At 43.0% G+C, this 15305-nt stretch overlaps 2 protein-coding genes across 3 annotated transcripts; both read left to right on the top strand.

Annotated features, from left to right (window-relative positions):
- The first annotated feature begins 8892 nt into the window (after nt 1-8892).
- Nucleotides 8893-10489, top strand: LOC109760702 (daphnetin O-methyltransferase 1). Its single transcript, XM_020319511.4, has 2 exons — nt 8893-9782; nt 9895-10489. The coding sequence occupies exons 1-2, from the start codon at nt 8973-8975 to the stop codon at nt 10192-10194; spliced, it is 1110 nt and encodes a 369-aa protein (XP_020175100.1). The 5' UTR covers nt 8893-8972; the 3' UTR covers nt 10195-10489.
- Nucleotides 10490-13758: 3269 nt separating this feature from the next.
- Nucleotides 13759-15297, top strand: LOC109760704 (daphnetin O-methyltransferase 1). 2 transcript variants are annotated; one of them, XM_040397342.3, is made up of 2 exons: nt 13759-14606; nt 14736-14880. In XM_040397342.3, exons 1-2 carry the CDS (start codon nt 13844-13846, stop codon nt 14756-14758), a joined length of 786 nt encoding a protein of 261 aa, XP_040253276.1. In that variant the 5' UTR covers nt 13759-13843; the 3' UTR covers nt 14759-14880. The 2 variants fall into 2 exon arrangements, with proteins under 2 accessions (XP_040253276.1, XP_020175101.1); XM_020319512.4 differs by having other exon boundaries at nt 13760-14653; nt 14736-15297.
- Nucleotides 15298-15305: the final 8 nt, after the last annotated feature.

The following is a 15305-nucleotide window of genomic DNA, read 5'->3' as shown; positions in this document are numbered from 1 at the left end:
AATTTTAAAAAATGTTTCTCGTCTTCTAACTTTTGTTCACGTATTAAAAAATTATTCGTGTTTCAAATTTGTTTGGGATTTTCAAATTTTTCAAATTTTGAAATTTGTTCTAAAAATTCAAAATATGTTCATGATTTTCAAAATTGTTCCCATTTTGAAATTTTGGCCCAAAATTCGAAAAACAATCATGTTTATGAAAAAAGTACAGAAATTGTTCACAATTTTTAGAAAATATTCTCGTTTTCTAATTTTTGATCATGTATTAAAAAATTGTTCGTGTTTCAAATTTCTTTGGGATTTCAAAATTGTTCTTCATTTCGAAAATTTTATAAAAATTCATAATATATGCATGACTTTAAAAATTGCTCCCACTTTAAAATTTTGTTCAAAAATTCAGAAAATGTTCATGTTTACGAAAAAAGTTCAGAAATTTGAAATTTTGTTTGACATTTCACAAAATTGTTTGGGTTTGTCAAAAATGTTTTGAATATTTGTAAATTAAATCAAATTTTGGAATTTTGTTCAGGATTCTTTCAAATAGGTTTAAGTCCGCTACCGCTATTTAGTGTTATAACCTCGCGATGCATATTTATCACGAGTCCTCTTTAGTTGTAGTGGCTAGCAGCGAGCGCACTTGGGAAGGTAGTCCTTATTCCCACGTTTCAGCAAAGCAAACGGCGAACTACCTTTTCTCCGACTTTTTACCATCACATTCGCGGGGCACCGTAATGGGCCGGCCCAGTCGGGACGCACCCTGTGCTATAGGTCACCTCTTTGCCGCAGAATGCGGCACATCGGGGCTCACTGTGTGTGCTCCTGTTCGGTGTCGTAAGTGCCGGAACAGTTCCCTGTCCCTCATATATAAGGAATTTGATAGTGGGCCGGCCCAAAAAGAAAATACTCTTGGGCTGGCCAAAAAGTTCGGCCCACTATCATGTTTGGTGCTAAAAGAAGATGAGCGCTTGATTGTACATTCTTGAGGACAAGTTGAGCGGTCTCGTTCGTTTGCATTTGACCAGTCAACCGATGACTTAAAAAAAAGATAAAAAACAAAAAAGCAAAAAATAAATAAATCAAAATTACAAATATGTTCACAGATTTTTTAACAAGTATCATGAACTTTTCAAAATGTTCATTGATTTTGAAAAAAGGTCATCAAATCTGAAAAATGTTCAGCGATTTGAAAAAATATCATCAAATATGAAAAGAAAACCATTGATTTCAAAAAATATTTGATTTTAAAAAATAATTGAAAAATAAAAAGAAGCAGCAAAAACGGAAATAAGGAAAACAGAAAGAAAAAGAAAAAAGAAAAGGCAAACAGAAAGAAAATAAATTACTACTGAAAAAAGGAAGAATACCAGGTGAAAAAAAACCATCGAAACCTATCCAGGAAACCAGGTGGGATCCTAGCCCAGAAAACCGATGGCGCGGGAGGAATGGGCCGACAGCCTACTGGACTAGCAATGGCGAGGGGGGTGTACGGCCGCTACCAAATACACTGCATTGATCCTTAAAAAAACAAATACACTGTATTTGGTGCTTAACGCGCCAAATAGGAAAGGCTACAGCCGCGTCCCTTACACCTTAAGAATTGGTGGGTTTCACGAATGATATGTACCACCCGTGGCAAAGTTGTCAGGCCCAGTTGCGCTCGTTAGGGGGTTCCTGGCAGTTCTTCGGAATAAGTTTCTAACGGTTTTTTTGTTTTTTGTTTGGTCTTTGGAAGCTGGTTATTCTATTTTTTCTTTTCCTTTTATAGTGTTTTTTTCTTTCAGTTATTTATTTTCCTTTTTTCTTTTCAAAACTTCGTGTATATTTTATAAATTTGATAGTTTATATAATTCATGAATATTTGAAATTCATGTACACTTTAAATGGAGAACATTTATTAAAATCACAATTTCATTAGATTTCGTGATTTTTTTGCAATTTCTCAGAAAAATCAAAATTGTGACCACTGTTTCATATGTGTGAACATAGCTTTTCTAATTCATGAATATTCTTTGAATTAATGAAAAAAATCAATTTTTGAATAATTTCCAAATTCAGGGACGCTTCTTAAATTGAAACACTTTGTTTGGGTTCATGAACTTTCAAAAAATAAAAATAAACTGTCAACAATTTTAAAAAAAGAAGTGAAAAAATTATAAGAAAAAAGGAACAAAACTCAGTTGTGTGTGCGTTGGCTCGTGACTAGTGGCGGAGCTTGGAAAGGGCCTACGAGGCCATCGCCCCTACCCGATGAGAAAAATAACGCATACCTCCTCCGCCATGAATTTCCCCCAAGCCCTGCCACTATTTAGGCGCTTGCGGAGCAACGTGAGGCTTCATGGTTGAAACGGGCCATACATATCAGCTCTTGGTGGGTTTGTTTGGACGCCACGTATATACTCCCTCCATGCCAAAATGTAAGATGTTTTTTGACATTATCATAGTATCAAAAAACGTCTTACATTTACGATGGAGGGAGTATGCTTCACATGTAGTGAAACTAAAATGGGTAAATGTCCAGGGACAACCCAACAAATACGCAAAAAAGAGAGAACATCATATTTCAATCTTGATCTCCTGGCCTAGTATAATTTACAACCCTAAACTCCAATACCGTCAACATTACAGTCCTAACCTCTCAAAACAGGACAACTTTCAACCCTGTGTCCCTCAAACCAGTTTAATGGCCGGTTTTGACTTGTTTTGAAGAGTTGACCACCTAGTCAGTGCCTAGACATCACCAAAATTCACCCCAAAATAAAATGAAAGATAAAAAAGAATTTTTTTCTCAAACATGAGCGCTGCCATGATGATAATTCTGAGAAAGTTTGAATTTTTTTTCCAAACAGAATAAAAAATACAACAAACATACAAATTCAGGACCATTATTGGTCAAAATTTGACCAAAAGGAAAATTCAGGACCATTCTCAAAACTTTTCCAGAATTATCAGAATGGCAGTGCTCATTTTTGTGATTTTTTTTTCAAATTTCCAGTTTTTGGTCATTTTTTTAATATGACGGCTGACTAGGCAGTCAACTCTTCAAAACCAGTCAAAACCAACCATAAAACTGGTTTGACGGACACAAGGTTGAAATAGTTACAACAAAAAATTTATTGTTGGCCGCGAATGTATTCGCCAAACTTGTGTGCCCACCACCTGTCAAACCGCAAATACAAACCAAAGATGTTCTTAAATTTCCGGGGGTCATCTTCGATGGTGTAACTGTTGAATGATAACCATCTTTGATGGTGTAACTGTTGGAATGTAACACTCGCTTCATGTGTCCTAGTTATGCAAAAAAAAAAAAAAATCCAGAAGTACATTGTAATAACCATCTTCACGTGTTAGTAGTAGTTAGTCTGATAGTTTAGCTGAATTTGTATTAGTTTTCATGTCGCAAGATTATCTGTGTTAGACATAATATTATATAGAATTTGATACAAAAGCCGGCTAGACTCTTGTAGAGTACATTGTAATAGAGAAGGTCATAGCCAAAATAGGATTCGTTTTGGCTAGAGTGCCCAAATCTGCTATCTATTTGAATGATATATGGATGAAGGAAATAGATACTAGAAAGATCAGTGGGTTGGAATGCAAGCCTTTCGTGTGTATTTTGTTTGGGAAACGTTTTACGCCGGCTGACCGGCTTAACTTTGAGCCGGTCGCTCCCGCACATGGCCCTGGGCCCATGTGTGCTGCGCGCTCGCAAGGCGTGTCACTGCTTCCTTTGCTTGTCCATTTGTCGTTGACTAGGCCACTACGCCCATAACTTCCTCTTATCTCCTCATCTCCTCCACAAAGCAAGGTGCGTTCATGGCCACCGCTGGACACAGCTACCCAGCACCGCTGGATACATATACGCCTCGCGTTTTTCGTTGTGAATCTGGTGTTGCGGGTTGCGGGGCCGCCGACGGCAGCTGGCCGGAGCCGAGGGAGCTTCGAGCGTGAGGCTACAGTGCTGCAATCGGCGAGATGCGGGGCGACCAGCTGCGCGGCGAGGTGTCGGGTGCTGCGACCGCCTATGCGTGGAGCTAGAACCGGCACGCGGCCGTGCAGCGACCAGCACATAGCGGTACTGCTACCAACACGGTGTGGTGCTACGACCAGCGCGGCGGCGACGGCCACCGTCGGCCAAAAAGGTACAACCATCTATGTCGATGGATGTAACTAGCGGTTACCAATGCTACAACCCCGTCCTCGGCACTGTGGCGACATGCACACCGGCGATGCTACGACGGCAAGACAAGGTGCTACTACCGGCAAGTTTTTTTGCTGGAACCGATGGCCAATCTTGCTGGAACTAGCCGACACAGAAGCTACAATGGCGGTTCGCCGGATGCTGCGTGCACGCGCATCATGTGCTGGAAGCGACGAGCAATTTTGCTGGAAGCCGCTGGCCATTTTGCTGGGAACAGCAAGCCTTTTTTGCTAGGATGGTGGAGCGGCGAGCTACAACCATTGTTCCGGCGACGGTGTTGTGATTTTGCTACAACCGGCAATGAGAAAGCTACAACCGGCGCCCGGATTTGCTGCATCCGGTGAAGTGCGGCGGCGACGGCGGCTCTGCGTTTTTGCTGCAAACGGCAACCAGAAAGCTTCCACTGGCGACCGCATATGCTACAGCCGGGGGATGACGGTGAAGTGTGGCCGGCGGCAATGGTGAGCTACAACCACCTTATTTCTTGCTGCAACCGGTGATTTGGATTGCTGGATCCGGTGACTTGGTTTGCTGGAACCAGCATGCTCCGGAGCCGACGGGGGCGGAGACGACGTGCAGGCATCGAGGTGAGATGGAAGCAGGGCTACTCGGGAGCGAAGGCGATGAGCCGACGGGGGGCGGAGCCCACGTGCGGGCACCAAGGTGAGATGGAAGCGGGGCTGCTCGGGTCTCGGGAGCGAAGGCAGCAAGCCGGCGGGGGGCGAAGACGACGTGCGGGCACCGAGGCAAGATGGAAGTGGGGCTGCTCGGGAGGGAAGGCGGTGAGCCGGCAAGGGGCGGAGATGCGGCGAGCGGTGGCGAGCAAGGAAGGGGCGGAGATCCGGCGAGCTTCGACGCCGGTCATGTCGCTCGTCCATGGCAGTTCTCGTTCCTGCTCTCCCGATTTCAGATTCACGGGCAAAAGCGAAAAAAAAATAATACAACGGGGACATTGGATCAAATCTGACGGTTTAAAAAGTTTGTATTGGACGGGTGAGGTGTGACCGGCCGAAAGATTAGGCCGACGCGCCGGCGCCTATCAGCGCCCATTTTGTTTCCATTGTAAACTTTAATTGAGTTGGATTGGGCTATCGGAAGGGCACAAGTGATCCTCGGGACTAAAGTCTTGCACGTGGACATGCCCATCCGTTTCCTGTCATTGTGGACTTGTGGTACACTCAATCAGATGGTACTGTTTAATTTGCGGTATTGCTATTTACCAGATAGCTAAAATATTACCCCCTTTTTGTTTCATGATAAGACCAGACACACACTAAAAGAAAGCATGGATCATTGTATCACATATTTTGTCTGAAAATTTTCTAACACAAAAAGAAGGCAGAACCACATATCCTATATGTTTACATCTTATCCAACCAATGGACACGACTCGTGGCCTGGGGAACTTTTAATCCCTTAAAAAAAGCTAGACTTCCATTTTTTTATTTACGAGTTTTTATTTGCTTCGCAAAAATGTTCGAGCATATAGAAAACCTCGTATGCTTTTTTTAAAAGATTGTCCATATTTCTAGTTCACATTTCCGATTACTGCAAACAATTAGTCTTGTAACTCATAGAAAATGTAATCATGTGTTGTAACAAAAATAAAACAAAAGGAAATGACCAAAAAAAAAGAAAAATAGAAACAATTATTGCAAAAAGCTGTCAGGTGTTAGTTGGCCTATGGTCCATGAAGGCCAGCACGCAGAACGCTGCGTTGGCTGGTTTTGGCCGGGGACGGCCCACCTATTTCTATCGTTCTACAAACCACTCAAATCTTGCTCAAAAAAAAAAAAAAACCACTCAAATATTACCCAAAAAAAACCCCACTCAAATCTCATACGGCCAGCCCAACTCAGTCGAATAGGTGCAGGCTTTGCGCCATCCTCGCCTCCGCTGAGCCGTTATACCGACGCCGGTTGTGTCATCGTCCAGCGCCGCCTCCTGTTCTTACAATGGTATATACTATTGTTGGAGTGTCATATTGACACACCTATTTATTTCATGCTACAGAAATACAAATAGAAGAGATTTTATCCATTACTATCCAATCAATTGATAATATACATCAATGCTTCTGCGGTCAGATTTTTAAGCATGACAACTTGAATGTTTTTTATGGCAAATCATTTTGTCGTCAGGATGACAATTTTCTTTCGTAAGCATGACAATCCCTGATGAAAAAACTGAACTTGACAAGGATTTGTCATGCTTGTTAAATGAAACTGTCATCCTCGCGCAACATAATTGGCCATCTCGAGTGTTTGTTTTGCCATGCTAAAAACTCGGACGTTCGATTTGTAACAAAATCCTTAGTATAGCGACTCCAGGAAAAGACAAGAACTACAGAATCATGACTGACTGTTCTGTTTTTTTTGCCATCCTTTATCTAGTTTATCGGATCATAAAGCACCGCGTTCAAAATATTGAATACTACGCAATCTAGCCAAAATATTCAAATACGTGTCAGTTTAACAAAAATCTTACACACTGGTTCTATCTGATGAGTGATGACAGTTATTCCCATGTTCTTCTTTGGGTGATTATTCCTCCTCACATTGTACACAGTTTTTTGTGAAACCAGTACATAAAAATGTGATTTGTGATAGCTTTCCATGAGCCGACCCCCCCCCCCCCCCCCCCCCCCCCATCTTATCGTTTCCGTTCGAAAGCAAAATCAAACATGAACTCTCCAAGATTATGTATATACAGTGCAATTTATCATTACCAAGAATATAAATATCATCACAATCACATTGGAGCATAGACATTCGTACGTGTGCCAATTGAGACCTTGAATTTTATTTAAAATATATCCAGATGCAGGCTCCTTGTTGTAGTAAATTATTGTATGGATTAGATGTGCACGTCTAGTAATCCGTGATATGGATATGATATACACTCATGTCATTGCCGACATTTACATCAGTTGACTTAAATTATTGAAACTGAAAGTTTGAACCTATTATATATGAGTTCAACCCTTGGCAAAATATGGAGCCAAAACCTGACGAAATTCGGTTATGAAATATTCAAGTTGGATGTAAAAAACTCACATGGACATGGGAGATTACGAAATGTGGGAAGCAAGATGAGAATGGCGCATGGCCGAAGTAGGTAAGATCTGCTTTTTGTAACTCACTGTTGGTCATGAATTACCTGCTTTAGTTTGTCCTGCTTTACATTCGCCATAATAACAAACCATTAGTGTGAATCAACCTGTAGTTGGATGGTTAGGAGTATAGTGGTATCCCCAGCATTTTTCAGGATTTATTTCAGAATTTTCGGCGATGCGTGTTCTTTGGGAGGAGACGTTCCTGTCGACTACGAGGCGTTTGTGATGACTTCGTCAATCTCAAAATAATATGTCGGCCTAGTATCACGACGGTGCTCATAGGGATAGCGTTTACGTATGTGTTCATAGGGGTAAGTGTATGCGTGTATATGAGCGCATGTGTCTTTATCGTGTTCTCAAAAAAAAAAAACCATTAGTGAACGTCATACCCGTTGCAAGTAGATGGCTTGTTGGCCCTTTTTGTTTTTCTTCTTATGTAAAAACACGTCTCGCCTAGCGCCATCTGTCACTGACAAGTGGGGCCATACACATGGATACGTCTGCATACGCGTAGTGTGGTCGTATGTGCATGCATAAGTCAAGTTAGATGACTACAAAATCATATTTTCAAATTTCTAGCATCAAACTGAACATGCGATGTAAGTTATACGTCTCGCGTTACCTCTTTCTCACCATTGGGTTTCCCTTGGCGGTAGAGTGTGATGTGGAATCAGAAGACACACTCATAATGGAGATTAATAAATGGGTGGGGAAGGGGGCTCGTGATTTTAACTGTTTATTAATAGTTGACACACATCAACTAGCAGTGGCCGTGTGACTCGTGTCCGTGTGGAGTGACAGTGATCAGTTTTGCGACAACATGAGCGTCTTCCTGAAAGATGTCCCATCATTCTGCTAGTGCCTTTGGCCCTGGCATGGAGTACCAGTGGAAGCGACTATTGAATGATCATTCATCAAGATGTTGATTGAAACACCATTTTACAAGGTGAAAACTCTTGTTCACATTTTTATTTGCTAGGCTCGGCAATGACGTACTTGCGTCGTTACCTTATTAAAGCTGGCGTCTACTGCTGGTCTTTGCAAGCAGGATGAAAACCCTTTTTCAGGCTGACTACGTTAAACCTGACGATGAAAATTGACTTGGTTGTAGGTGCTAATTTCATTCTATTTTGTAATGGCTCGGCCATGGTTTTCTTTGCTTTGTACTCTGGTTAATAATCAATAAGAATGGCCGTGTGCACGTATAATGCAGACCCCGGGATTCAACCTCCTTTAGAAAAATCAACACTTGACACAATTTTTTTTTTTTGACGGGAACACTTGACACAATTAATTTCACTGGTGCCATGCATGTCAGTTGTCCTAAGATATTTTTTGCAATTCCAGATGAATCTGCTAGATCAAACTCTCCTGGCAATCAGCAGTGCCTGCCAGCAACCCCATAAATTCATCAAGACAAGAGTCCATGACCGATCTGGCGCCACAATGCCACAACTGGGAGAGTGGACTGCAGAAACATATACACCTGTCTGCATATTCATACTTTATTATCTCGTGTGCCGCGTGTTACTTCATAGCCTGTTGTGTCGTGTGGTGTCTATTTAAGCACTACTATCACATCAACGAATTCCCAAAGCAACACATAGCAACCACACACTCATCAAGAGCCCGGAACAGAGAAGGAGAGGGTCCGGGAGAGCGATGGCGGCTCAGGCAGACACCATTGAAGTTCCCACGGACGCTGAGCTGCTACAGGCGCAGGCTGACCTGTGGCGCCACAGCCTCTACTACCTCTCGTCCATGGGGCTCCGGTGCGCCGTCCAGCTTGGGATCCCGACCACCATCCACCGCCTCGGCGGGGTCGCTTCGCTGCCCGACCTGATGGCCGAGCTGTCCCTTCCATCGGTAAAGATGCCGTTCCTCGGCCGGCTCATGCGCGTGCTTGTCACGTCGGGCGTCTTCGCAGCCGACAAAGATACCGAGTCCGGCGGGGAGCTCTACCGCCTCACCCCGCTGTCCCGCATCCTTGTGGACGGCGTCGACGCGGATGAGCACCACAACCAAAAATATTTCGTGCTTGGCGTGACCGCGCCGCATTGCGCGGAGGCGGCGTTGGGGCTGGCGGACTGGTTCAAGAAGGAACTTGAGCCACCAGTGCCGTCACCCTTCGAGGACATGCATGGCGCCCCAATCTTTGATGAGAGAACACCACTCATGGACGAAGAGTTTGACGCCGTTGCCAACCAAGGCTTGGCTGCCCACGACAACCTGGGGATTGCCACCATACTGCGAGAGTGCGGTGACATCTTCAAGGGGCTTGAATCTCTGACTGACTGCTGCGGCGGCGATGGTACAACGGCGAGGGCTCTCGTCAAGGCTTACCCGCACATCAAGTGCACTGTGTTAGACCTTCCGAAGGTGATCGACAAAGTCCCAACTGATGGTGTCGTTAACTATGTTGCGGGTGACCTGTTCCACACCGTCCCATCTTCTCAAGCCGTGATGCTCAAGGTATATATAACATGACAAAGCATGGGAAATTCTTACATTTTGGTCTTACAACTCATAGAAGTCACACTTACCCACCTTTCATTCTTTGAACCTTACCTATATATTGTTGCAGCTTGTGCTACATTTCTGGAGCGACGAGGATTGTGTGAAAATCTTGACCCAGTGCAAGAAGGCCATTCCTCCGCGCGACGAGGGAGGAAAGGTAATTATCATAGACATCGTCATTGGACCTTCCTTGGGGCCAATAATGTTTGAAGCCCAACTCTTGATGGATATGCTCATGATGGTGAACACAAGAGGGGTTCAACGGAGTGAAAATGACTGGCGCAAGCTATTCGTTGAAGCAGGGTTCAAAGACTACAAAATTGTGAAGAAACTCGGAGCTCGATGCGTTATCGAGGTCTACCCATAAGATGACGTGCTCTAAGAATATGAATAAAGGAGAGGTGTTTGTTTTTCTAAATGAATAGCTTCATGGATCTTGTAAAGTAGCTACAGCGTCTGAATTAGCTGCCATATGGTCCATGTAAGGTTCATTTAGAGAAGTACTAAAACACTGTGTGTGTGTGTGTTTAGTTTTTACCATGTCGGTGGGCTTCCAAACGTCCAACAACACTTTCTTGTTGTTTGCCGTCCATATTATGTATTGTTGACACATTATCTTTTTATATCAATAACGATATTTTCCCTTCATATTAAATGCAAAAGCTAGAAACTAGAAATCAACAAGGAGACTCTTTGTTTGACGGCACCAAATGTTCGTGGACAGCGGGCGGCCATCTAACCGTAGCCAATAAATGTCCGCCCAGTTAGTCAACTCGGGTCAATTCAATAAAATTATTCTTCTAACATCATATTCTCATTGTTGTCCAAATCCTCGTATCACTAACAAATGCCTATGATCAGGAAAACAAAATCATCATGCAACACTTGAGCTAGTCCTAGAGCCAAGACTACAAATCAGGTTTTACCGTTTATTATTTTACACGTTCTTATGAGTTTTTCCCCGGATCACATATTTAAGAGCGATAGCAGTTATAGCATAGAATATGAACACATAATTATAAACATGGAAATAAATAGTACAAATATTATTGCCTCTAGGGCATATTTCCAACACAAATCTCTTCAACTATAAAAATATATTGTCAATCTACAATCCTTCTCTCAAACCACGGAATTGAGTTCTTTTGAACTTCTGATTCTTCAGAATCAAGCGAAAAGAACTGGCCCATAGTTGCTTGGTGCTGGACTGGGTTGCATGATGTTCCAGCCGGCCTGACATCTCCTTTGGTGGCCAAGAGAGTTTATTTCGTCGTTCTTCCTTCTTCCGATTTATTTTTTCCTTGCTCCTTTGTTATCTTTGTTTCTCAACCTCCATGAAGGTCATGACACCAAGCAGCTAACTCCTATGGTGCTTCATGCGGTTGTTCTTGATCTTGAATATGTTCCGCTCGTGCTAATTGTGTAGTTGTTCTTCAAGAAAAAAATGCTTAGGTTTAAGCTTGATTTTATTTCCTTTTTATTCGATTTTCTCTTTTGCTTCAGTGTATGCATAAATATACCTTTGTAACAGCGCACTGGCAAATTATTTTCGGGGGTGCATGTTGAGGTGATCGAATTTCATCAGACTGGTGAAAATTCCTCAGATGTTTGTAGAGAGAGAAAATAATTCCATTACTTTTCAGTTTCTTGTGATAATGAACAAAAGATTTGGGCTGCATTTGTCGCGTGCATGATTGCATGATGATCAATGAAGCTCCTTTTATGAGTTGGGCTGCTCCTCTCCTATCATTATCGCACTATACCACAGGTTATTCTTTTCAGTTACTGTTTTCTTGTCTTCTTTTCTAAGAAATAGCTATTTTTGTCAGCATAATATTAAACAAGAAATTTCTTAAGATCATGTACAAATAGAACTATAACTTGTTTATCCTTCTCAAAATATGGATATAAGAATAAGCATAAATCATCGTACATACACTGGCTGAAATCTTGAATTATGAAAATTATCCACATTGAGGCTAAGATTAATAAAATATTTAAATGATAAGATGTAAACTTTGGGTAATGTGAAGAGTGCATAAGATGACATTTCACCAAACCTTGTCATTTCGTCCCTTTTCAAAACAAGAGTACATCATGTGGACATATCACACATGCACATGAAAACCACCACATGAATGTGGGAATGTATCTGTTGCACCGGGGCATTTGGTGCTACTGGTGCACCGGACCCCGTAGCACATTTGAAGTTATACAAAATAAATCCGAAAACAAATTAGTGCATTGACACAACATCACTGTATTTCTCATAAAAATTCAAATCAAAATTTGAAACATTGCTCGAGATACAAAAATGAAAAATTCGACATCGAATAGTACATAACACAAGTTGGGCTTCAGATTTGGCCCATTAGCACATTCATGTCGAATTTGTCATTTTTGTATCTCGGCCAAATGCCCGGTGCACTAGATACACTCCCCATACTCACACAACATATACTAAAGATCAGAGTCTCTAGGCGAGTTTAAATATATTTAACAAAATCCACACACCTTTAGTTGCCGACGGCTATATATGTTGCTTATTTGAATTTATTGAACTTGAATGTTTAACTGCTTTAAGTGAAGTTCAACCTGGATTGAAGCTGAAAATTAATGAATTTAGCAGCTGGAAGTCGTGTGTACAGAACTTTGCCAAAATCCAGCCCATCTCCAAAATATTTAGTGGCTTTGTAATTATTTCAGTATTATTTTCCTTTCATCTTTATGGATTGTGTGTATCATGTCCGTGCGAATGGCGATGCATTTGATTCAATAAAACATACAACCAACTCTGTTCTCCATCAATCCGGTTGTCTATATACTCCCTTCACAAGAAGATATGAAGATTGAAATAACCAAACATGCATGTCACTCAGTGGTTGGATCCGGCGAGGCCCAAGCTCTGCAGTCTGCAGACGGAGAGGTCGTAGACGTCGGTAACAGTACCCTGGTGGGCCGTAAGCGCATGGGCAGCATTCTGATGGGGCCAGAAATGGCAGAGACGATGGCGGGGGTGACAGCCTGATGGTGTGGACAATCGGGGCAGACTGAGACACCCATGATGGAGATCTGGGGGATCGCAAACATCAATAGTCCACGCAGCAAGTGTCAGTTGTCTTCAATATTTTTTCTGCAAGGTTCTAGAGATAAGATCTGCGAGATCAGACTCCCCAGGCAATCAATAGTGTCAACTATCAACAACCCGTTTAAATAATGAAGATCTGATGAAGGTTTTTTTTTTTCCAGGGAAAAAGAGTTTATAAATCAAGCACCTAAGGGCATGTACAATGGTTGATAAGATAGTCTTATCTTCACTCTTGCATGTAATTTAGAGATGACAAAAAAAACATGTCTACAATGGGTCATATCTTAGCCTTATCTTAAATAACTAGCTATTCCTAAAAACATGATGAGACATATTGTGCTAAGAGAGCATCTCTTGTCTTCTCTTATTTAAGAGAAGACTAGCCTTTTCTTATGATTTCTCTCTCCTCCACCCCATCATTTATCCTACGTGGCATTGCTAAGATAGAACCATTGTACATAAGGAGTACCAAACATGTCCTCACCAGGCTCAGATCGAAGTCATGAAATTAGCTATGAAATGACTCTCAGAGTTTTGCTCTCTCCTAATGTGCTTGATTACAAACTCGCTTCCTTCAACCACATTAATTTATCAATTCATGAAGATCTGATGACACATGACAGTTCTGACGCCACGTTACTACAATTGGGACAGTGAACCGTGTGTCTCCTGAGACTGATTTGGGCTGCCTACACACTTACATATTCATTTTTTTATAGTCTCGTGTGTCGCGAGTGATTAATTTGAACTGACACCTTTCGCTCCGCAACTAACTAAACATTTACACGATTTACTCCTCAACAGTAGTAGGCTAGCAGCTATATAGAGACACTTGCATGCTACGCAAAGTCACACCAAGGAATTCTCAAAGCAACACAATCAGTCACACAGTCTTCACATAATTGAACAGAGAAAGGGAGAGAGAGCAATGGCGGCTCAGGCTGAGACCATCGAGGTACCCTCGGACGCTGAGCTGCTGCAGGCACAGGCAGACCTGTGGCGCCACAGCCTCTATTACCTCACCTCAATGGCGCTCCGGTGCGCCGTCGAGCATGAGATCCCGACGGCCATCCACCGCCTCGGCGGGCTCGCCTCGCTGCCCGACCTGATGACGGCGCTGTCTCTTCCCTCGGTCAAGATGCCGTTCCTCGGCCGGGTCATGCGCGTGCTCGTCAACTCGGGCGTCTTCGCAACCGACAACGACTCGGAGTCTGGCGTGGAGCTCTATCGCCTCACCCCGCTGTCCCGTGTTCTGGTGCACGGCGTGGTGGCGGACGAGCACCATAGCCAAAAGTATTTCGTGCTTGGTGTCACCTCGCCGCACTACACGGAGGCGGCGCTGGGGCTGGCCGACTGGTTCAAGAAGGACACCGAGCCACCGGTGCAGTCACCTTTTGAGGAGAAGTTCGGTGTGCCACTCTTTGATGAGAAAACTGCGCTCCTTGACGAAGAGCTCGACGCCGTTGTTAACAAAGGCCTGGCTGCCCACGACAACCTGGGGATTGCCACCATATTGCGGGAGTGCGGTGACATCTTCAAGGGGCTTGAGTCTCTCACTGACTGCTGCGGTGGCGATGGTACGACGGCGAGGGCCCTCGTCAAGGCTTACCCTCACATTAAGTGCACTGTTTTAGACCTTCCAAAGGTGATCGACAAAGCCCCAACCGATGGTGTCATCAACTATGTTGCAGGTGACCTGTTCCACACCGTCCCACCATCTCAAGCCGTGATGCTCAAAGTATAACATGACAAGCTACAACTCATAAAATTCAGGCTTATTCATCTTTCATTCTTTGATTCAAATTTACCTATTTTTATAGCTTGTGCTACACTTTTGGAGTGACGAGGATTGTGTGAAAATCCTAGCCCAGTGCAGAAAGGCCATTCCTCCTCGTGAGGAGGGAGGAAAGGTGATAATCATAGAGATTGTGGTTGCACCTTCCTTAGGGCCAGTAATGTTTGAAGCCCAACTCCTGATGGATATGCTCATGATGGTGAACACGAGAGGTGGCCAACGCGATGAAAAACACTGGTCTGAGCTATTCAAGAAAGCCGGATTCACAGACTACAAAATTGTGAAGAAATTGGGAGCTCGATCCGTCATCGAGGTCTATCCGTAAGATGTTGTGCTTTAAAAGTAGAAATAAAGGAGGTGCTTATTTTTGTAAGGGAAAGTTCCACGGGTGTTGAAGTAACTGAAGTATAAAGATTAGTTGCTTTAAGGTCCATGTGACGTTCGATTAGAAAAGTATTAAAGCACTTGGTATTATCATATATATGTGTTTGCCATGTTGGTGTGCTCCAACAACGTCTGCTTGTAGTTTGTTGTCGTGCCTATCATGTATATGCCGTATTCTATTACTATCCGTATAAATAATATCATTGGTTAT

This window comes from Aegilops tauschii, chromosome 7 (assembly GCF_002575655.3).
Source record: "Aegilops tauschii subsp. strangulata cultivar AL8/78 chromosome 7, Aet v6.0, whole genome shotgun sequence".
Lineage (NCBI taxonomy): Eukaryota > Viridiplantae > Streptophyta > Magnoliopsida > Poales > Poaceae > Aegilops > Aegilops tauschii.
Note: the sequence above shows the minus strand (reverse complement) of the source record. Positions and strands in the feature narration are given on the sequence as shown.

Bases quoted from the DNA above. Each gene is read 5' to 3' on its own strand.
- LOC109760704 (XM_020319512.4), top strand. From the start codon at position 13,844: ATGGCGGCTCAGGCTGAGACCATCGAGGTACCCTCGGACGCTGAGCTG. The intron at 14,654-14,735 runs GTATAACATGAC...CTATTTTTATAG, and splicing joins CTCAAGCCGTGATGCTCAAA to CTTGTGCTACACTTTTGGAG.
- LOC109760702 (XM_020319511.4), top strand. From the start codon at position 8,973: ATGGCGGCTCAGGCAGACACCATTGAAGTTCCCACGGACGCTGAGCTG. The intron at 9,783-9,894 runs GTATATATAACA...ATATTGTTGCAG, and splicing joins CTCAAGCCGTGATGCTCAAG to CTTGTGCTACATTTCTGGAG.